This window comes from Schistocerca serialis, chromosome 3 (genome assembly GCF_023864345.2).
Source record: "Schistocerca serialis cubense isolate TAMUIC-IGC-003099 chromosome 3, iqSchSeri2.2, whole genome shotgun sequence".
In the NCBI taxonomy this organism is placed as follows: Eukaryota; Metazoa; Arthropoda; class Insecta; order Orthoptera; family Acrididae; genus Schistocerca; species Schistocerca serialis.
Genome location: NC_064640.1, coordinates 839555165 through 839578133, shown reverse-complemented (window position 1 = coordinate 839578133; position 22969 = coordinate 839555165). Strand labels below are relative to the sequence as shown.

Here is a 22969-nt window from a genome sequence, read left to right as displayed (position 1 = left end):
TATAATTAAGCACCTCTACAACTGTCTGACCTTCTATACATGTAAACATATGGCATCTTATGCAGCAGTTCAATCTGAAAAGTTTTGACCACTAAAATTATAGTTGGAATGTTTTGATTTCGGAGTTATTGCCTCATTATGAAACTGAACAGATTTTTGGGAGCAAAGTTTTACTCAGTCTTACAGATATTTTCATATAGATAGTAACTGTGTAGAATAGTAATTGTAGCTTGGCAGACATAAGAGAAAACACTTCATTGCAATAATAGTTGCTGCATGTGATTGACAGTTAAAGCTAGAATAATGTTTTTGATGTAGGATGATTGTTGAATAGTTTCCATTGTTGTATACTTTCCTGCCACATTTGATTTATGTAAGATTTACTGTCACATTCTGTAAGGTATGTTGCTCCCTCAGAGCCACAAGCTTCTTAATTTTGTGTTACAAAAATTGTCCTTAAAGATGACTCTTAATGCAGTTGTATTCATTTAAGTAACAGGATAGTGGCATGCACTATTTGCAACATGAAATAGAGATGAAATAAGTTCTGTAATCATTGCTGAGTGATGATATAACAAGCTTTTACTCCAGACATTTCGGGCGTATAATGATGATTTCAGATCTTTTTAAAACGATAATTAATTATGGAATCCCCTTCAACTCCAAACATAATAAAGAGTCATCCAAAAAGCAAGGAACATTCTGATTTAACCAAATAAAAACATATCAACACAAAACTTTGTAAATAAAGTTACAGTACCTTACTCTGTTTTTCAATGTAGTTACCACAGCTATCGAAGCACTTATTTCAATGTGGGACCAGTTTTTCAATTCCCACCTACTCTTGTACTGCCAAAGATGTGAGTCATGATGGCCCAGCTCATTTGAGGATTATGATTTCCGAATCCTCTTTCTTAATGGTGGCTGTCTTGTTTGTTGCACACAAGTGTCCATCAGTTTTGACGACTAGGTAGCAGCTGTACTACGTGCGCGACATTGTCATTCCCTGCCAGTAACCACATACCAGATAGTTATGTGCGCCTGTGGGATGTAATGGGTAAAGGTTTTTGTGCGAAATGAGGCACGGTAATGTTGTATTGTTTAGGACAACAGTTACAAATGTGGAAAGTGTGCAACTAATAGGCTGTGTTTTGTGGATGGTCTGTTCAGTCTGCGGTCAGTAATACACAGTGGTAGGGACAGCATCATGGTCAAAGTGAGATAATGTGCTTAATAAGGAAGTCTCGGTTTCCAGGGAGACATGCACAAACCTAATAATTCATACCCTGGACATCTGACTAGTGCTCTTCTTAGGATTAGGCAGGAATTGAGGGAATATCAGCATACAAAACACAGAAAGAAGTGCATGCTGACACTAGGTGGCATTTCATGATTGGCAAGTGGTATTCTCCAGAAGTGAATTTCTTTGGCCATCTCTTCTCAGTCGCAGGATCTCACAGTAGTACTCAGTCACCCGGCTGATATAGGGATATTACTGCTGCTTTATTTCCCCTCTGTACTTGTCTGGTTGTGGCTTTAACATTATTTTGCTGAACTCGATTAAAGATCATTTTAAGTCGGTGTGTCAAGCTTCTCACTTTCATAGAGTCTGCACCCAGTGGTAGCTTTGCTATCTCAAAAGGCGAACTCATAGAAGTATTGGATATAATAGTCCCAGTGGGACTGTGTTTTATTCACATAATAAGATAACATTTGAACTATGCACATGTGTGCAAATAATGACATAAATTTTGTTACCTGATCCGTCAGTAAAGTATAAGGACTGCCAAAAGGTAATACCAATTGGTTTCTCCTGTAATATTTGCAAACAGTACTAGTGCTAGATACTGGGGAAAGTGATCAAAATCAACAAGATATATCCAAAGCTACAGTTTCAAGAAGCCTAGATGTTTCTGGTACAGTCTACAACAAAATTTGCAGCCACTTCTGTTGTGACTACTATGTGCACATCAGGCACCTGTGCCAATACTTATCTATATCTCAAAGTCTGCCTTTTCACCAATAGCAGGTAGCAATAAGGGGGTGTGTAGCCTGTTTACCATTGTGGCAAGCTTTTATACTTTCATGGCATTGAGCAATAATATGAGGCTGAAGTGCCTTCAGTTTTACTAACCAGTTTGCAAGAGTGGTTTTATAAAATCCATAGGAGTTAATTTCAGTCTTATTGAGTGGCAAGAAGTATAACAGTCGGTTTTCTTCACCATTGAGCTCTTTGTTCAGAATACAACCTACAGCAAAATCAAAGATGTTGCAGGATGGTATAAATGGCTTTATAAAGTTAGGGTGTACCAGCAAAGGTGAATTTGTCAATACTTTATCTTCTTTCAATGCAGTTTCACACTCGGTGGACAATTCAGAAGTTATTCCTTAATTTAACATCCTTGTTAAAGGTTTAGTCACAGTAGCATAGTCTTTTACAAAGCGACAATAGTAATTCACCAGCCTCAGGAAACTCTGTAGTTCTTTTACATTCGAAAGAGCGGGAAAATTTTCTATGACTTCTGGAAACCACTGTTCTGGCTTTACCCTGGCTAATGATGTGTGTCAAATAGTGAAATTGTGACTCAGCAAATGTACATTTTTCCAGCTTCAAACTTCAGTGAACATTCTACAGCCTCACTAACACATTTCTTGAGTGCTCATTGTGCTGTTCACTTGTTCAAGAGAACACTGTAATGTCATCTGAATAGATCAGGCAGAAGGTGGGTTTCGGTTCCCGCAGTAGCAAATCGCCAAATTTCAGGAATGACAGCAGTGTGATTTTAGCAACTGCTTGTCTGTGGGAGAAAGAAAAACTTAATTTATGTAAGTGCTCGTGTCCGTCAAAATTCATGTTGGCTTACCTTGCATCTTTCTTTTCACAGTCGCCCTTGTCACCTCCTTCCCACCTCAATAGTTTACTGGGATTACTGTTCTTACAGGGTGGAAGGGTTGATGGCTTGCTTACCTTCGGCATTTACATGATCAAAATACCCTTGGTCTCTGTTAGGGGTAGGGATGTTGTGGCCAAGGATTTGTCTATTTCAGGACTGCAGGCAGTGCAGTCCTAGATACATGAACTCCCAGCAGTAAGGGCAGTAACAGACAAAGCACTTAATAGCTGTATGGCCGGCTCACCTACATCATACACAGACCGTGTTACTAGTGAACACACGGTGTGGCTCATTGTTCTGTATATGTACAGCAACAAAGTGTGTTGCTTCTTCATGCAACAGTGCAAAACGGACTGCCTCGTTAGGGTGATGCTGGGGGAAATGACTTTAACCTCTACACCCATCTGTGGGTTAATATTACAGATAAAAAAAACGTCGATCACATGCACCTCTGCTTCTTCTAGAAGCACATCATTACAGGTTGTATCCCAGCAAAGGCTATAGGTTTTACAGTTTGCAAATTGTTCAGAATCTTCCCCTGATATTTCCGGAAGTATGGAAAGTTTGTCATGGTAGTAACTGACACTCCACTTACCAAAAGAGCAGTCTGCTAACATTTTTGCTAGAATCTCGAATCTATCTACACTCCTCAGTGCATCAGCTGACTTGACATAGGTGCATGTGTCCCAACACAATTTTAGCTTTGCCAAAAATAGAAGAAAACTATCTGGCCATGAGAAAATATGACCAAAGTTGCAGATATTTTGCAAAAATGTATCAAGACACACTACGTTTCCTGAGAATGAAGAAATGAAGTTAACTGCTGGGAAGCTGCTTACAATAACAGATGGTGACACTGCTGCACCAGCTTCAACTCCTCTAGCTTCATGGAGAGTAGCTTGAACATTAAAGTCTACTCTCAGTGCAGTTGCCTGTCTTCGGAGTTGGTTATTATACTGGTCTTCTAGCTCTACATTTTTTAGCCAAAAGTTTGTGCACCTGTTCTTACAATTCTACATTTTCAGCTAGTAACTTACACACCTGTTCCTGGGATTCCCAAAAAAGATCCATATTTTTGCCCACAGTGGCACCTTCATGCTGAGGAAAAAAAAAAAAAAAAACACACACACACACACACACACACACACACACACACACACACACACATGGGTAGATCACAGTTAATGATCACTGGCGATAATGCAGAGACTGGTGGAACAAACAGACGGTTCCTGAGGTTGGTGATGGTGGAGTTCACAAAGTAAACTGCTAGCCAGAAACAAAATCCAGGGCATAGCAAAGTCATCATAAATGTGCACGAACAGTCCAGGGAGCAGTCTGAATCACAATGTAATAAATGTAAGGCCAAGCATTCTACTAATTGATAGTGTGTATGATAGGCTTCAAGGAACTGATGAGAATGACTGAGAAGTCAGGGCATGGTATTTACCAGCATGCTCGAAATAGTGGAAGGGGCCAAGTGATATGTCTCCACCTGCAGCAGCACCCGTCGTGGGAGCCAGCTGTGGCCAGAGTATGAAGCCTGAGCATCTCTGACCTGTCCTCCATATTGATACTAGGGCTGGAAGTCCAAATCACTGTCAAATACTAAAGTATTCTTCACAGTTACATAGCACTTTTTGATCACTAAGGGTAAATTATGAAGATGTGTGTAAATTCCCTGAACTAAAAGGGATCATCAGTTGGAAATTGGAAAATGCTTGAGAGACCCATATGACAGTGTGAAACGTGTGAAGTGTAGTCCCAGGACGTTTCCAACAATATCGTTAAGATAGTAGATGTAATTTGGGAGAAACAAATGAAGAAGTATATGAAATATTGAAATTTATTCATGAAATCAAATTTAACTATATTAGGTATAGTGACCTACCTAAAGTGACATGTGAAAGTTTATACTGAACTGGGACACAAGGCCAGATTTCCCTCTTATCGCGAGTAGTCACCTTACTACTTACACCATCTGGTGGTACTCTCCAGATCAATCCAAGCTTTAGTATGTCATACACCTATCCATTTCTTCTCATAGATTATTAATTCATTGCCCACACTAGCACATGTCGTGATCATTGGGAAATCCGGGTCCGAGTCCCGGTCCGGCACAAATTTTCAAATATCGCTTCATGCAGTTCATATGTGTCTATTACAGTTAAGTTGAATTACAGGAATAAATTTCAATATTTGAAAGCGTACTTCATCAGCAAATATAAATATACATGAAATACTTTCCCTGCATTCATTATTATTATTATTATTATTATTATTATTGCTATTGCTATTGAAAATATACAGGTAGCAAATATTGACTTTCCAAAGTGTGTGTGTTAATTTCTCTCTCTCTCTCTTTCTCTCTCTCTCTGATGTGGGTGTTTAACTTTTGATAGTCTGCTTTGCTTTGACTTAATGGTGCTGTATTAACATAACAGAATTTCAAATACATTTTGCAGGAAGCATTAAAGACAACTTTTCAGTTATTTTGAACTTAAGTATAAGGAGAGTGATCTGGAGATGACAGAAATGTGCTTGTTGCCTTACATAATTCATATGTGGCGGAGTTTCACCAAAAGCATGTTTTGTGCATGGTAAACATCCAGGAAACTTGACCCTATAATGATAGCTGTGTCATTTCTGAAGAGGGATAAATAGTAACTTTGATGAAACACAACCAGACCTGGTTTTCCCTCTTGTTCTGGTTCATTTCAGATATGAACTAAAAAAATGCAAATTTTTGCAATGTTGTAATAGACTCGATCAACATCAAGATCTTGAATGCCGGGGCTTGGGCACGTGGAAGTGAACGTGTAACTGTGTCATTGCCTCTGGAGCTAGAAGACTACATTCCGGAAGTAGAAGATTTCTACAAAAAGAAACACAGTGGGAGGAAACTGCAATGGTACCATCATATGTCTAATGGGACGGTATGTAAAATAATTACAAAGAATTAAACTTTTTATGTTCATCCCCTGTTGAATTCATAAAAAGTTATGCGATGTCTAGTGTGTGTGTGTGTGTGTGTGTGTGTGTGTGTGTGTGTGTGTGTGTGTGTGTGTGTGTCTATATATGAATAAGTCAGTGAGTCATCAGTTGCATTTTCTCTGGTGTTTTGGGAGATATTTTCAGTTTTGTATTTGTGGTGTGTAGCTAGAATCAGCCCAAAGAAATTCTGCTCACCAAATCTTTCATGTGTCCTCCAGTGTAGACAGAAAGTGTTGGTTTGTTTCTGTTCTGAAGAAAATTATTTTTAAAGCGGATTTTTATACGCCCATTCAATAGAATATACCCAAATTAGTCTACTGTGATATTTGTTCTATAAATATGTATTAACAGACACAGTAAAATATTAAGAATAACCAGTACTCCAACAGCAACTGACAGCACTACTGCATGGCGGTAGCAGTCAGCCCGGGTCAGGACAGTGATGTTGCTGTTGAAGTACTGGTTATTCTTCGTGTTTTATTCTACATGTTAATACACATGAATAAAATGAGTATTATACTAGACTAGTTTGGGATTGCTCTACCAAATGGACATGTAAAATTCCACTTCAAAAAATTTTTATTTTTTTGCCCCCCCCCCCCCCCCCCCCCCACACACACACACACACACACACACACACACACACACACACACACACACACACACACTCCCTCTCTGTTGACATTGGTTGTTACATGAAAGATGTGGCGATTAGTGTTTATTCAGGCTGTCTCCAGCTACCGGCTACACATTGCAAAAGCGAAACTGCAAATAGCTGCCGAAACTCCAGAGAAATTGCACGCGATGACTCTTAGGAGAGACACCCAAAGTGTGTATATGTATATAAATGCTTTTGTCAGAAGTTGTTGCTGTTGGGTTCTGACCAAGAAGAAAATTATTAAACATAATGTAAGATCATCATCTGATGTTTATCATTCAGTGTTTCTCCATATAATAATTTATGGAATGTTTTTATTTGTGCATCTGAAAGATGAATAATCGAAACAATCTTATGTGCACTGGAAGACAAAAAAGATGACGCACCATGAAGGAGCTATGCAAATTGGTTACAAATTGACTTTCATACAAGTATCAATGGAAAATGCAAAATTGTAAACTTTGGTGGCTAATGAATGGATGTGATGCTGCAGTGCAATTCACCTGCAGCTGGAAAGGACAGTAAACAGGGGACATGTCGATAACAGGGCATGAAGTATTTGCGAATTTCATTCTGCACAGTTGGTTGGACAGTAACTGTGCCTTCCATACAGGCGGGTGAACAATGTACACAGATGTCCACATTTGAGAGGGAATGTGTACTTGAGGTCAAAGCAGCCAGTTGGAGTAATTTGCCAGATGCTCAGCATTTGAACAGGAGCGATATCAGCATTCGGTAATGTTGGTAGGAATTGGTGAACCATGACAAAACTCAGTGTGAAGAAGGAAGCAGCCAACCTAGAGAGATGGCAAAACATGAGGACCGAGCAGCCGTCAGAGGCACTTAGAGCCCCCGATTCATCATCATCATCTATACAATGTGCAACTGGTGCTTCAGCGACCACAAGGACAACTAATAGGTGAGTCACAGAAAGGGGGCTGAGATGTCTGCACCGCTTGTGCCAACTACCATTGACAGCTGTAGACCAGAAAACCCGTTTTCAGTGGTGTCGGACACATTTGGTGTGTAATATCATTGACTGGAATATAATAGTCTTCAGTGATGAGGCCTGCTTCGAATTATATCACAATGACCAGCCAAGGCATGTCTGAAGACGTCCTGGGCTGGGGTTGGATATCAACTTGACTGTCGCCTTCTATACAGTCCTACAATCAAGAATGATGGTCTGGGATGCAATTTAATTTCGTAGCAGGACCACTTTTGTTGTCTTCTGCAGCACTCTTGCAGCGCAGCAGTGCATAGATGATATTCTGTGTCCCGTTTTGTTGCCCTTCCTAGCAGGCTGACCTGGGCTTACATTTCAGCAAGGCGATGACTACCAGCACATGGTAAGAGTTTCTACTACTTGTCTTCATGCTTGCCAAACCCTATCTTGATGAGCAAGGTCAGTGAGTCTCTCCCCAGTTGAGAACATTTGGAGCTTTATCGGGAGGGCCTTAAAACCAGCTTGGGATTTGGATGATCTAATGTACTAACTGGACGGAATTTGGCATGATATCTCATGGGAGGATATCCAACGACTCCATCAATCTACACCAAGTGAATAACTGCTTGTATAAGGGCCAGAGGTGGGACAATGTGTTACTGACTTGTTCAATTTGTGACACTCTTTCTCTTGAATAAATCAGAGTTTTTCTGGAATTTAATCATTCAATTGTCTTTACACATACATCACAGCTACAGATTTCTGTCCCATTTGGTTAATTCCTTTGTAGTGCTTCATTTTTTTGTCTTGGAGTGTGTTTTGTTTTCAGGTGCAGTAATTTCTAATATAAAAGTATGAACCAATGAATACACAATAGTTTCGCTCCCTACTCCCCTCACGCTCTCTCCCTTCCCCCTCACCTTCCCTCCTCCTCCTTCTCACTCTCACCTTCCCCTCTTTTGCATCGTCGTACTGTACTAATGATTCTTCCAATTGACAGTTTATTTGTACCTTCATCTCATCAGTCTTTTCAAATGTTTCGTGAAATGATTCTTCATCTAATTCCTGGGTTTTCCTTCATTTGTTCAGTTGACTTGTAAATGTGTTTTATATTGGGCAAGAAGAAGAAAAAGGAAGATTTAGGTTCAGCATCCCATCAATATTTTGGTTTTTCTGTCAGAACTAAGCAGATGTTTACTAAACTGTGGAAGATAGAGATCATCATAAGATCATTGGAATACCCAATAGCCTTGTGCTAGTGGTGAGTGGAGAGGGTTAGGTGCTGAATCAAGTCTCAATCAGAGCTTAGGTAGTAACCATCCATTACTAACCATTCTCGGTAAAAGTCCACTGGAGGTCTAAACTTAGCAAGTGTAGTCAGCTGATAGATCCATTCAGCATAAACTGGTAGAAAACAGACTAACAATGGCCTGATGTTGCAAAGAGGCACCGGCCGGAGTGGCCGAGCGGTTCTAGGCGCTTCAGTCTGGAACCGCACAACCGCTACAGTCACAGGTTTGAATCCTGCATTGGGCATGGATGTGTGTGATGTCCTGAGGTTAGATAGGTTTAAGTAGTTCTCAGTTCTAGGGGACTGATGACCTCAGATGTTAAGTCCCATAGTGCTCAGAGCCATTTGAACCATTTTTGCAAAAAGGCTTAAAGTCTTGAGCAAACAAGCATTGCCAACCAGCATTGCACATCTTCTTGGAAGTTGACAGCATAATGACAGCACAAAGACTTTTCTGTCAACAGCACATACCGACTGTGTGCACCACCTGTCGGGATGCTGTCCCCATTGGAACTAAGGCCACATACTCTATATCGTTTGTAATTTCTGGTGGCACTGAGGTGTGCTGCCCCTGAAATTCCCATAAGTGGATTTGGTGTTGCTGATCTTAGACTGGCAGACGACATTGTTGGTAGGATCACTGGGACCATATCTGATTTTTGTGGCACCAAACAATCCAATATTTTATGAGTGATACTTTGTGTATGTGCTGTAGATGACTAAGAGTTTTTAATCAGTTAATTTTATATGGAAAGGATAGATTGTTACTCACCATATAGAGGAGACACTGAGTCACAGAAAACACACACACACACACACACACACACACACACACACACACACACACACACGCACACGCACGCTCGCGCCATCATTTGATAATCTTATGTTTGCAGGCTTTCGCAGTTGGAGTCACTTTCATTAAATTCTTGTGGGTTGTAGATCACATGTCACACAAGTGAAGTTAAGTTGCAGTAGTTACTGAAACATCAGTTTGCCATTTTACAATGTGACACATTCTACAGTCTCTGAGAATTTCATGGAATATGACAATTGTTGACAAAACTTCTTTGATGTGAAACTTGGAGAGGCTCGTGTCATATTGCTGTGGAATGCAAATGTAATGGTGTCACTTATGTGTTGTTATTGAATTAAAATTTTATGCTTTGTTATCAACTTAAATTTTTCAGATAACATTTGCAAATAATGTTGGAAGATATGATGTAGATGTCACCACTTTCCAAATGGCAGTTCTTTTTGCATGGAATCAGCGTCCATACGATAAAATACCATACGAAAATTTAAGGCTGGCCACTGAGTTACCTGATCCAGAGCTTAGAAGAACATTGTGGGTAAGAAGTTAAACAGAGTTAAAATGTTGTTGCTGTGTACATTGCGATTGCCTTGTACTAAGAAGAGTCATTACTGAGCTCATTTGTAGTGGACTTTTAAAGGAAATGTTACTTGTGTTCTTTAGGAAGCTGACAATACCCACTTGACAAAATATTGTGAAACATTGTTTTGATCCAATATGTGAGACACTGAGTGATGAATAGTATAATGAATTGCAATCACTGTAACTCTTGCAGATACTTACATTGTCAGCTACATTTTTTGCATCACTGTTATTAGAGATTATGATTTCCAGATGCTTGGAAAAACTGTGACTTCTTAGACACTTAATGTCAGGGTTGGGGGTATAATTCTCTATCCATCCATCACACCTGCTCTTTGAGGCTATTTTTGTACATGCACTATGATCCACATGACTGCAGTAATATTATGCACACACCTGCTTGTTTTCAAGAGTCGCTAATAATGTGATGCAAGGTGCTATCCAAAATTTTTGGGACTGTTGCTGCCATCTGTTGAAAACTTTACCTTTGGACTAATGGTCACCATCACCCTTGAAGTAGTTCCCATCCACACGTACACACCGGTCCCAGCATTTGTGCCATTGGTCAAATGTTTTCTGGAAGTCCTGGTTTTTGAGGGCGTTTAACACCGCTAGCGATGATTCTTGAATCCTCTCTAGAGTGTCGAGCCGACGGCCTTTCAACTTGTTTCAGTTTTGGGAATAGCATGAAATCGCAAGGTGCCAAATCTTTTGAGTATGATGGGTGGGGTACAACCGCCATATTGTTTTTTTTGACAAAAAGGTTCTGGTGAGCAAGGACTTGTGACAGGGTGCATTGTCGTGATGCAGCAGCCAGTTCCCTTGATGCCAAAGTTCAGGCTGTCGTCGCCACATGTTTTCACGGAGCCATCGCAAGACGTCACAGTAGTACGTGGAATTCACTGTTGGGTTGGGTGGCACGAATTCTTTGTGCACAATTCCCGTGGTAACAAAGAAAACGATGATCATGCTCTTCAATTTGCCCTTCACCTGTCTTGCTTTTTTGGGTCTTGGGGAGCCCGAGCTCTTCCACTCAAACACATGCATACAGCTCATGCTCTGTCCCCCAAACACTTGTTGAAACATTGCAAGGGTCTCCGTAGCACTTTTCCCAAGATTCACGCAGAATTAGACACACACACACACACACACACACACACACACACACACACACACACACACACACAGTATTATGGAAATCACTGTGGACACGCAACATGTCCTCCCAGCTGAATGCTACTCCGCACACTGAGTCGTCTGATATGCAGCTCTCACCACCTAGCGGTGCAAAGATCTACCACTCCTACTTTCCAGATGGCAGCACCAGTCCTGAAAATTTTGGATTCTGCCTCATAATTATAATCTTCTGAAGAAGGGCACTGGGTGCCTGAAAGTAATAGAGAAATAAAATTCCTTTTCTATAACTAGTTTCTGATTTTTCAGCTAGTAGACAGATAGTTGTTGAAGATGGATAAAGTACTATCTTTGAGACATGCCCAGATACAAATGGCTCTCCTATTCACCTTCTGCTTCCATAGCTTCAATAGACCATGCAGCGAGATTGCAGTGTGAAATGACTACCGTCTTGTTTGAAGGGCGATAACAGACTGCATAAGTTTGTCCACAATAGCGGCTCGATATTGGAGCATTGCAACCAATAAGACGTACCTGCGCTGATAAAGTGATGCTGCTTACTGCAGGCTGGATTTGTGCTTGGGTGTTATTGAGTAGATTTCCATTGCTTGAAAGCCACAAAACTCTTGAGACTGAAATGAGCCTTTGAAATCCGTGAATGATGAGCAAGACTCACTGCTTGGATAAGTCAGTCCAGTATTAACTTTATTAGTTCATAGTGTTATTTACTCACATAGTCTCTACAGACCCTCAAATCATTTTAATACTATTTGTCATATTATAATTGTCATTTATTAGTTAACTATGATGTAAAAAAGTACTGCATGTATGAAACCCAGGTCCGATGTAAGAGGGGGCCTGATGGCCCTAACCAGATCACTTTACATAAATAAACAAAAATAAAATAAATACAGTGATGTCTACAAACATGTTAGATGCTACCATAATGACTGCAATCTGGAAACCTACATTGTTGCCAGTACAGTAAGCAAACGCTAAGACCATCCACACACAGAGCAACTGAAAAGAAATGCAACAGGCATGTGATTTAAATGGCAGCAGGTTGCTGAGTAGCTGGCAACGCAGTTCCTCACTTAGCGCAACTGTGAAATGAGAACCTGTAGTTGCTGTGTGCGAATGAGGAGGAGGAGAGGTAATATTATTTCTTGCACCTGAACATCGTTTGTTTACACTTGTCATGTCAAGTACAGATTTGAGATCAGAGGAACATGGGGGTCTCTGTTACTGTTACACATGAGTGAGAAAACAGAGAAAATTCTGGATTCATCCATACATCCAAAGAAACAAACTGCAGTCTGTATGTAGCAACCAAGGAACTGCAACAGACTGATTAGAAAGTCATAGTTTTTTTATAGAACAACTAAACAGTTATACAGTGATTTTACACAGCTGATTTCTTCCACCATAGATCAGATTAGTTGTACTTTTGTTTTCTGTAGGTCTGTAGTGAGGAGATCTTCCAGGATGTAATTCATATCAGTAAAATGAGAATACACAATAACTATTTACAAATAAAAACAAATAAACTAATATAACTTCCACATATCTCAAGTTAAATGGTCCTAGTGGATGTGTAATAAGCCAAACAAATCTTAAACATATTCTCTTCTAAAAGGCAATAAATAAGTTGTCGCAAAACATGTAAATGTTCAATACTCTGAGGTGCCTATGATAATTCTTAGGCTATTGTAGCTATGAATCATCATCTAGAAAAATCATTTTAAATGCCGTATTTATAGTGATTGCATTACTTACTGAACTGACTACAGATGATCTTGTAGGTAGGGCAACTACAGTTATGAGTAATCATGTTAGATATTATTAGTAACATATACTCATCAGTTAGTTCTACTAACAAATTTGTCAGTGGAGTAGGATGTGGCCACAAATAAATCCTTCAGGTGCCTCTTAAACTGAACTTTATTAGTAATTAAACTTGTTATGGCTGCATAACAACAAGACTTTCATCAACACGCAGCTGTTGATGAGGCGTATAATGGTGATGAAACAGATTATTGGCAATGTTCAGCATAATATCAAACTTTGCAGTGGGGTCATACGTGGATGCCCAGGAGGGTGCAATTTTATATTATCTGTCAAATGGAAAAATTTTAGGAGCAACTGAAATCTATTTCGCGAAAACATACGGGAAAACCATGGAGTTGCCATATTTTCATCTGTGAACCATTAACTAAAAATTATTGGTTTCTTTATGAGTCCCATATATTGTAAACAGTTGCACTGAAAAAAAAAACAAGTTAAAAAATCAATTGGTGTAGCATTTATTGGTACATGTTTGGGGCCTGGTAATTCCGAAAACGTGAAGCGGTGAGGAGCAGGATTGTCCAACTCATCAGTTCCAAATTCAGCAATCGTGTCGCTGGCTGCAGTCAATTCTTCAACATAGTCTTCATCGCTGCTGGGTGCAGATTCGGCTGTTGATGACTCACATGATGAGATGTCGCCACTAGACCACTCATAGGTCGATCCACTGTCTGAAAAACCTGCAAAATCATTCTCACTTTCACTACTTTCCACGGTATAAATCGCACTCAAATGAGGCTTCTTCCTTGGCAGTGCCATGGTACGTTCGAAACGAACGAAAAACAATCTTGTGTGTGGAACTCGAAAATATCGATTATTGGCATTGACGATTGAAACAAAGTACTTGACGACTATCTTTCAACCTTTGTTTGTCTTCCTGACATTGATATACCACGATCTGGCCTTAGTTTGAAAGAAAAGTGTGTGAAAATGGCAGTACAATTAGATCATACGTGGCACTTTTTGTGCATACAGCACAATCCGGTTAGATCTTATTTGGCACTAAAAGGTTTAAACCCTCCTAAAACTGAACTGTACATTTGATAGCAAATTATGTGATATAAAATGGTCAATTTTCCTTACCTATACAGCCTTTTCAATAACTTTAGCAAACACTGATGACATAGAAATAGATCTAAAATTGTCTATTATCCCTTTCTCCCTTTTTATAAAGTGGCTTTACTACTAAGTACTTAAATCATTCAGGAAACTGACCATTCTTAGAGGAAAAATTACAAATATGGCTAAGTACAGGGCTAATATGTACAGCACATTACTTCAATATTCTACTAGGCATTCCATGATATCTGCGAGAGTTCTTAATCTTCAGTAATTTAATTAGTGACTCGCTCTCCATCTTGTCAGTATCACAGAAGAGTATTTCAGACATCAATATCCGAAAGGCATATTTCAGGAGTGTTATATGATTCCCTGTAGAAACTAAGTTTTTATTTAATTTGCCAGCGATGCTCAGAAAATGATTGTTAAATACTTTACAGATATCTGACTTATCAGTAACAGAAATATTTTTACTGTGGAGTGGCTTCATATCATCGACCTTGTGCTGCTAACGAGACACTTTCTTCACAACTGACTATATGGTTTTAATTTTATACTATGAATTAGCTATTGTATTTGGATATCACATGCTCTTTCCCTTTCTAATAACATTTTAAGCCCCTTACAATACTGTTTGTAATGGGTTGCTGTAGCTTGACTGTGACCACATCTAACATTTTGATATAATTCCCACATTGTTCAACATGATATCCTTATCCCACTAGTCAGCCACCCAGACTGCCTTTACTGCTAGTACCTTGTTTAGAACATTCTAATGGAAAGCAACTCTCAAAGAGCATGAGAAATGTCTTAAGGAAAGCATTATATTTGTCATCTGTGTTTATTGGCATTATAAACATCCTGCCACTCTTGTTCCTCAACGAGGTTTAAAAAAATTCTCTATTGACGTTGGATTAGCTTTTCTTGGGGATTTGCACCTTTTTCTGTCATTTTCTTACTAAATGTAGTTAGTTTGTCTCTTAAGAAGTGATAAAAATACAAAAATAATACTAAAAGCATGTCAGCATGTGCTTTTGGCATAAAAGAGAGCATGGGGCACAGGTGACAAAGCATCACTGTCCATTATCTAGAAAAGTTGAGTGGTATTGTTGACACTCTGAAATTCATTAGGTACTCTGAAATCCAAACCTTGTAGTGAGAATGATTATTCATTGTGATGTTATCATCCTTACTAATAAGAAAATGCTGCATTATAGTGCAGTGGAATTAGAAAACACCCAAACTTTTGTAAAATTTGGCTTCAGGTAGGAGAGGATGAGAAGGATGTAGTTGTGTGTCTTTTTGTCTGAGCACTCAAAATTATTCGTACCAGACCTAATTAAGCAATATCTTGTGGGCATCATCTGCTCAATACCTTGTCTATATAATGAACATTTGTCTTTTCCTATACCATCACTGTCACTATTGTGGAGAGAGGTCAGTTTGAGGCAGCACACAAATGTCATGGTGGAGCATAACTGAAAATGTAATTTTCTTTTTCAGTTTGTAATGAGCAATGATATTTTGTATAGTGTTTTTTTTATTTTCTTGTGATTTTTGAAATTAAAAACCCTAATTTTGAACAAAAAGGCCAGAAATTCACTTGAAGTTTTAAATCAACACAAAAATACTATTTGGTGGCAAGTGCCAGATACAAATACAGTACACTTTCCACTGCTGCGAATAAAGAAAAACATTACTTTGTCACTGATAAAATGAAGCACTCCTACAGTTATTTTCAGTATTGTTAATGCATTCACATTGCCATCTTTTCCCTCTCCAAGGCTTTCTTGTGTTTTACATTCAAATTTTGCTTTCCTGTGTTTCTTGTTGCCACACTGTTACCAAAGTTTGTGTGAGACTTATTGAAAAGTAAATCGGTGAAACCAAGTACTAGTAAAGATAGTTTCATTTCAGTAGCTCCTTACTTACAGGGAATGTTAATGTATATTTAGGTGCCATGGCATCTTGTTTTACTCTTTTTCTGTCCTTTGCCAAATTAATAATTGATAATTATCACTTATTTCAGTCTCTTGTCGCATTCCCAAAGCTTAGAAGGCAAGTTCTGTCATACGAACCAGAAGTGCAGTCACCAAAGGACTTTGAGGAAAACACCATGTTCTGGGTTAATCAAGAATTTGCTCTGGTGTGAGTATTGCATTTAGTCATCTAACTTTTCTGGCTAAGTTTATGTGTAGTGTTTATTTCTGTAAGTAACATAATTTTAAAAATGAGGTAAGATGTTTCTATACGTTGCAAATAGAAGCGGGTAAAAAATTGGAGATGATATTATAACCACATATTTCACACTTTCCAAGTCGTCTTCAAAATGGATAAGATATGCAAAAATAACTATGGACATATCACTTACAGAGACAATGCAGTAAGCAAGGCAAACGTGAAAGCTGCAGTGTGTCTGGGTGTACCATAGTCTATGGGAGGGTCGGACCACAGCAACATACTTCATTTGTGCACTACGAGAGCAGCTTTATGCCTGAGATAGCGCCTGCCGATGATAACAGTGGTACACTTCTAATTAACTATAAACTAGCCCGCCCGGCTAGCCACACGGTCTAATGCACTGCTTCCCGAGCGGGAAGAAGTGCCGGTCTCCAGCATTAATCCGCCTGGCAGATTAGTGTCAAGGTCCGGTGTGTCAGCCAGCCTGTGGATGGTTTTTAAGGTGGTTTTCCATTTACCTCTGTGAACACGGCCTGGTTCCCCTTTTTCCACCTCAGTTAAACTGTGTTGGCGATTGCTGCACAAATACCATTTCCATGCATGCGGACACCGTAATTATTCTACCACGCAAACATTGGAGTTTCACTTGTCTGGTATGAGACGACCCGGGGGGAGGGGGGGGGAAGTGTCCACTAGGAGCCAACTGCACAATAACCCTGGGTTTGGTGTGGGGCAGCGTTGGGGTGGGTGGACTGCTGTCACCTGTTGTGGGGTTGTGAACCACTGAGGGCTATGGCAGGACGGAGCCTCCTCGTAATTTCTAGGTCCCCGATTTAATACATACATACAGTACTTTCTTGAGAATGAAAATATGCCTCTCAATTATATTGTATTTATTAGACATGAAACATCACATTTATGTACGTTACAATACAGAAAGTTAAACATTTATATTAAACAAATTGATTTCCTCAAATAAAAATTATTACTTAACTGTACACCATGGGCACTTTTTCATAAGAAATAATTGTCATTAGTTCTAAGTTCCCTTCTGAGGAATTGTACTGCTGGTCTCTTAGTACTTTCATTATATTGTGAAAACAACCACTCTGTCTATGTTTGAACATGGACTCCAAATTGCCTTCAGTGCAACTGCAGCAGATTATGGGTTGTCAAGTTTAGTTGCCTGCCGGCATTTGACAATGTCCACAGTTCCTGCTGAAAGCTGTCATTCAGCTAAATGGAGAAGAGATATGTATCCCTGCAGAATATCCATATTGTTATGAGCTGCCATGCCAGGTATACATGAGATTCTTTGCCACCTCAGAATTAAGAGTTTGTGATTACCATCCTAGGGTTGAAACACAATCCTAGGACTGAGAACAGAGACTTCGGTGGATCTGTAGCCATGAGCATCATCAGCTTTGTTTGGAGATGCGATCTAGTGTGCTTAAGTGTTTTTCTCATATCTGCCTCAATTTATACCTCTTCGCTTTATTCACAAGCTTGCTGGTTTCCTCGCCAAAGATTTCATTTGCCACTGTACCAAACTTGTTTTCCAGTTGTTTTAATGTAGAGTATATGTAGAGGAAATTAAAGTCACCCAACGCATGTTGTACTCTGATGCAAAGAAGGCATTTAAAGTCATAGAGCCACTCACATTGCTAAAATTGTTTGCCTCAGCATTGAAGCAGCCTCTACAGAAGGCTAGTGCTGGCACACAGACTTTGACAGCTGAGCAGAGCACATCAACCTGCACCTTTAAATGCAGCTGCAAGCTTGTACTACTTGTCCAATAACCAACCCTTCCTGCCATTGAAATAATGCTGGTTGCAGAACCTAATTTTGAAAAGGATAACAGACCCTCACAACAGGCAGAAGAAGAATGTTAGAAAAATGTTTCTTTTAAAAAGGCATTACCACCACCTCAAAAATCCAGGATGGGGCGAAACGCAATATGCCCGAGTGATTGGGTCTGAAACCATCAGACGTTGTGCCCTTGGTTCATTCCAGCTGCTTGAGTCACTGTGCTTGAGTCACTGAAACATCACTCTCAAAGTAATTTTAATCAGAGTATAGAATAAAGACACAAGATATACTTCTTAGATTCTGTATAGAATACACAAAATGATGTATTCCCTTTCTAGCAGCAGTCTACCTTTGATTTCTGGAGCAAAGAAGTGTGTAAAGTTTTTGAAAAAGGCACAGGTATTCTTGTTTAAAAAAAGGATTGTACAAGTGTTCGTAACTATAGGTCTCTCTTGCTGATTTCTGTCTCTTGTATGGTAATAAGACACGTTTTATTCTTACACATTATGACCATTCTGGGGAGCAGATCTCATCTGTACATTTTTTTGTAACTGAGTTACACAAGAGCTAGCAGGGACTCATCCTGATATGTTTACAGAAAGGGATATATACAGGTTGCTCCTCAAGAACAGTGCAGACTAACTTAAGTCCTGCTGATGTGTTCTGTACATAAGTTACAACAGGTGATGCCTATGTTTGCCCCCTCCTGGACTGAGGCATGCTGCTACGCACTTCGCGTCATTGTACAATAACAAACTGCATTCACTTTAAACAGATGCATGCAAAGTGTTGTTACATTCTTAGGAATAGCAAAAGAGCTAGTTGGATTTCATTCACTAGTTCTTTTAGCAGTTCCACCCATTCCTCTGTTGTGTGGACCAACCTCCGACGGCTCTCTGGGACCAAGATGCATTCCCCAATTAATGGCCTGAAGTAGCAGACGATGTTATCGTGAACCCTATGGCTATCTCCAACACCTTGGGCCACCATTTTGCGGGAGTTTTGAGCTCTTACCACTGTCACCTTGCCTTTCTCCATTGGAAACGAGTGGAGGTGGCTTGGGTAATACCCTTTCCTCTCAGAATCGTGAATGCTACAGTGCCGTCTTTACTATGAGGGAGCTAGATTGCACTCTCACTTCACCCTGAATTTCCACCTCAGGGCCAGACAACGTTCACATTCAGATGTTGCAGCAGCTTTCTTTTGTGGGCAAGCACTTTCTCCTTCAGACATACAATCGCATGTGGGCAGATGGCACATTATCCAGAGGCTGGCTTGAAGCCCTCCATCTAGCTACCACCCTGTTTCTCTCACCGCTCCCCCCTCTCCTCCCCCTCTCCCCCCTCTCCTCCCCCTCTCCCCCCTCTCCTCCCCCTCTCCCCCCTCTCCTCCCCCTCTCCCCCCTCTCCTCCCCCTCTCCTCCCCCTCTCCCCCTCTCCTCCCCCTCTCCCCCCCCTCCTCCCCCTCTCCCCCCCCTCCTCCCCCTCTCCTCCCTCTCCTCCCCCCTCTCCCCCCTCTCCTCCCCCTCTCCACCCCTCTCCTCCCCCTCTCCACCCTCTCCTCCCCCTCTCCACCCTCTGCTCCCCCTCTCCACCCTCTGCTCCCCCTCTCCCCACACCACTGCTCCCCCTCTCCACCCTCTGCTCCCCCTCTCCACCCTCGCTCCCCCTCTCCACCCTCGCTCCCCCCTCTCCACCCTCGCTCCCCCTCTCCACCCTCGCTCCCCCTCTCCACCCTCGCTCCCCCTCTCCACCCTCGCCTCCCCCCTCTCCACCCCTCTGCTCCCCCCTCCTCCACCCTCGCTCCCCCTCTCCACCCTCGCTCCCCCTCTCCACCCTCGCTCCCCCTCTCCACCCCTCGCTCCCCCCTCTCCACCCTCGCTCCCCTCTCCACCCTCGCTCCCCCTCTCCACCCCTCGCTCCCCTCTCCCCCCTCGCTCCCCCTCCACCCTCGCTCCCCCCTCTCCCACCCTCGCTCCCCCCTCCTCCACCCTCGCTCCCCCTCTCCACCCTCGCTCCCCCTCTCCACCCTCGCTCCCCCTCTCCACCCTCGCTCCCCCTCTCCACCCTCGCTCCCCCTCTCCACCCTCGCTCCCCCGCTCCACCCTCGCTCCCCCCGCTCCACCCTCGCTCCACCCTCGCTCCACCCTCGCTCCACCCTCGCTCCACCCTCGCTCCACCCTCGCTCCACCTCGCTCCACCCTCGCTCCACCCTCGCTCCCCCGCTCCACCCTCGCTCCCCCGCTCCACCCTCGCTCCCCCGCTCCACCTCGCTCCCCCGCTCCACCCTCGCTCCCCCGCTCCACCCTCGCTCCCCCGCTCCACCCTCGCTCCCCCGCTCCACCCTCGCTCCCCCGCTCCACCCTCGCTCCCCCGCTCCCACCCCCTCGCTCCCCCGCTCCACCCTCCGCTCCCCCGCTCCAACCCTCGCTCCCCCGCTCCACCCTCGCTCCCCGCTCCACCCTCGCTCCCCCGCTCCACCCTCGCTCCCCTCTCCACCCTCGCTCCCCCTCTCCACCCCTCGCTCCCCCTCTCCACCCTCGCTCCCCCTCTCCTCCCTCGCTCCCCCCTCTCCACCCTCGCTCCCCTCTCCACCCTCGCTCCCCCTCTCCACCCTCGCTCCCCCACTCCACCCTCGCTCCCCCTCTCCACCCTCGCTCCCCCTCTCCACCCTCGCTCCCCCCTCGCTCCACCCTCGCTCCACCCCCTCGCTCCACCCTCGCTCCACCTCGCTCCACCCTCGCTCCACCCTCGCTCCACCCTCGCTCCACCCTCGCTCCCACCCTCGCTCCACACCTCGCTCACCCTCGCTCCACCCTCGCTCCACCCTCGCTCCACCCTCGCTCCACCCTCGCTCCCCACCGCTCCACCCTCGCTCCCCCGCTCCACCTCGCTCCCCCGCTCCACCCTCGCTCCCCCGCTCCACCCTCGCTCCCCCGCTCCACCCCTCGCTCCCCCGCTCCACCCTCGCTCCCCCGCTCACCCTCGCCTCCCCGCTCCACCCGCCCTCCCTCCGCTCCCCCGCTCCACCCTCGCTCCCCCGCTCCACCCCTCGCCCCCCGCTCCACCCTCGCCTCCCCGCTCCACCACTCCCCCGCTCTCCCTGCCTCCCCGCTCCACCCTCGCTCCCCCGCTCCACCCCTCGCTCCCCCGCTCCACCCTCGCTCCCCCCGCTCCACCCTCGCTCCCCCGCTCCACCCTCGCTCCCCGCTCCACCCTCGCTCCCCCGCTCCACCCTCGCTCCCCCCGCTCCACCCTCGCTCCCCCGCTCCACCCTCGCTCCCCCGCTCCCCCTCGCTCCCCCCGCTCCCACCCTCGCTCCCCCCGCTCCACCCTCGCTCCACCCTCGCTCCCCCGCTCCACCCTCGCTCCCCCGCCTCCACCCTCGCTCCCCCGCTCCACCCTCGCTCCCCCGCTCCACCCTCGCTCCCCCGCTCCACCCTCGCTCCCCCGCTCCACCCTCGCTCCCCCGCTCCACCCTCGCTCCCCCCCCCGCTCCACCCTCGCTCCCCCCCCCGCTCCACCCTCGCTCCCCCCCCCCGCTCCACCCTCGCTCCCCCCCCCCGCTCCACCCTCGCTCCCCCCCCCGCTCCACCCTCGCTCCCCCCCCCCGCTCCACCCTCGCTCCCCCCCCCCGCTCCACCCTCGCTCCCCCCCCCCCCGCTCCACCCTCGCTCCCCCCCCCCGCTCCACCCTCGCTCCCCTCCCCCCCCCCCCCGCTCCACCCTCGCTCCCACCCCCCCCCCGCTCCACCCTCGCTCTCCCCCCGCTCCACCCCTCGCTCTCCCCCCCGCTCCACCCTCGCTCCCCCCCCGCTCCACCTCGCTCCCCCCCCCCCCCGCTCACCCTCGCTCCCCCCCCCGCTCCACCCTCGCTCCCCCCCGCTCCACCCTCGCTCCCCCCCCGCTCCACCCTCGCTCCCCCCCCGCTCCACCCTCGCTCCCCCCCCGCTCCACCCTCGCTCCCCCCCCGCTCCACCCCCGCTCCCACCCCCGCTCCCCCCCCGCTCCACCCTCGCTCCCCCCCCCCGCTCCACCTCGCTCCCCCCCCGCTCCACCCTCGCTCCCACCTCGCTCCCCCCTCGCTCCCCCCCCCGCTCCACCCTCGCTCCACCCTCGCTCCACCCCCGCTCCACCCCCGCTCCACCCCCGCCTCCACCCCCGCTCCACCCCCGCTCCACCCCCGCTCCACCCCCGCTCCACCCCCGCTCCACCCCGCTCCACCCCCGCTCCACCCCCGCTCCACCCCCGCTCCACCCCCGCTCCACCCCCGCTCCACCCCCGCTCCACCCCCGCTCCACCCCCGCTCCACCCCCCGCTCCACCCCCGCTCCACCCCGCTCCACCCCCGCTCCACCCCGCTCCACCCCCGCTCCACCCCGCTCCACCCCGCTCCACCCCCGCTCCACCCCCCGCTCCACCCCCGCTCCACCCCCGCTCCACCCCGCTCCACCCCCGCTCCACCCCGCTCCACCCCCCGCTCCACCCCCGCTCCACCCCCGCTCCACCCCGCTCCACCCCCGCTCCACCTTCGCTCCACCCCCGCTCCACCCCGCTCCACCCCCGCTCCACCCCCGCTCCACCCCCGCTCCACCCCCGCTCCACCCCGCTCCACCCCCGCTCCACCCCCGCTCCACCCCCGCTCCACCCCCGCTCACCCCCCGCTCCACCCCCGCTCCACCCTCGCTCCACCCCCGCTCCCACCCCCGCTCCACCCTCGCTCCACCCCGCTCCACCCCCGCTCCACCCCCGCTCCACCCCCGCT

General features: G+C 45.4%; 1 protein-coding gene across 4 annotated transcripts in view; it reads left to right on the top strand.

Annotated features, from left to right (window-relative positions):
- The window catches only part of LOC126470897 (cullin-5), a 242068-nt gene that overhangs the window by 183921 nt on the left and 35178 nt on the right, over positions 1-22969 (top strand). For all 4 annotated transcript variants that reach the window (XM_050098924.1, XM_050098923.1, XM_050098922.1 and 1 more), the window contains exons 12-14: positions 5658-5830; positions 9974-10135; positions 16247-16365. In XM_050098924.1, the coding sequence (XP_049954881.1) occupies positions 5658-5830; positions 9974-10135; positions 16247-16365 (454 nt within the window). The remainder of the gene's footprint in view (positions 1-5657; positions 5831-9973; positions 10136-16246; positions 16366-22969) is intronic.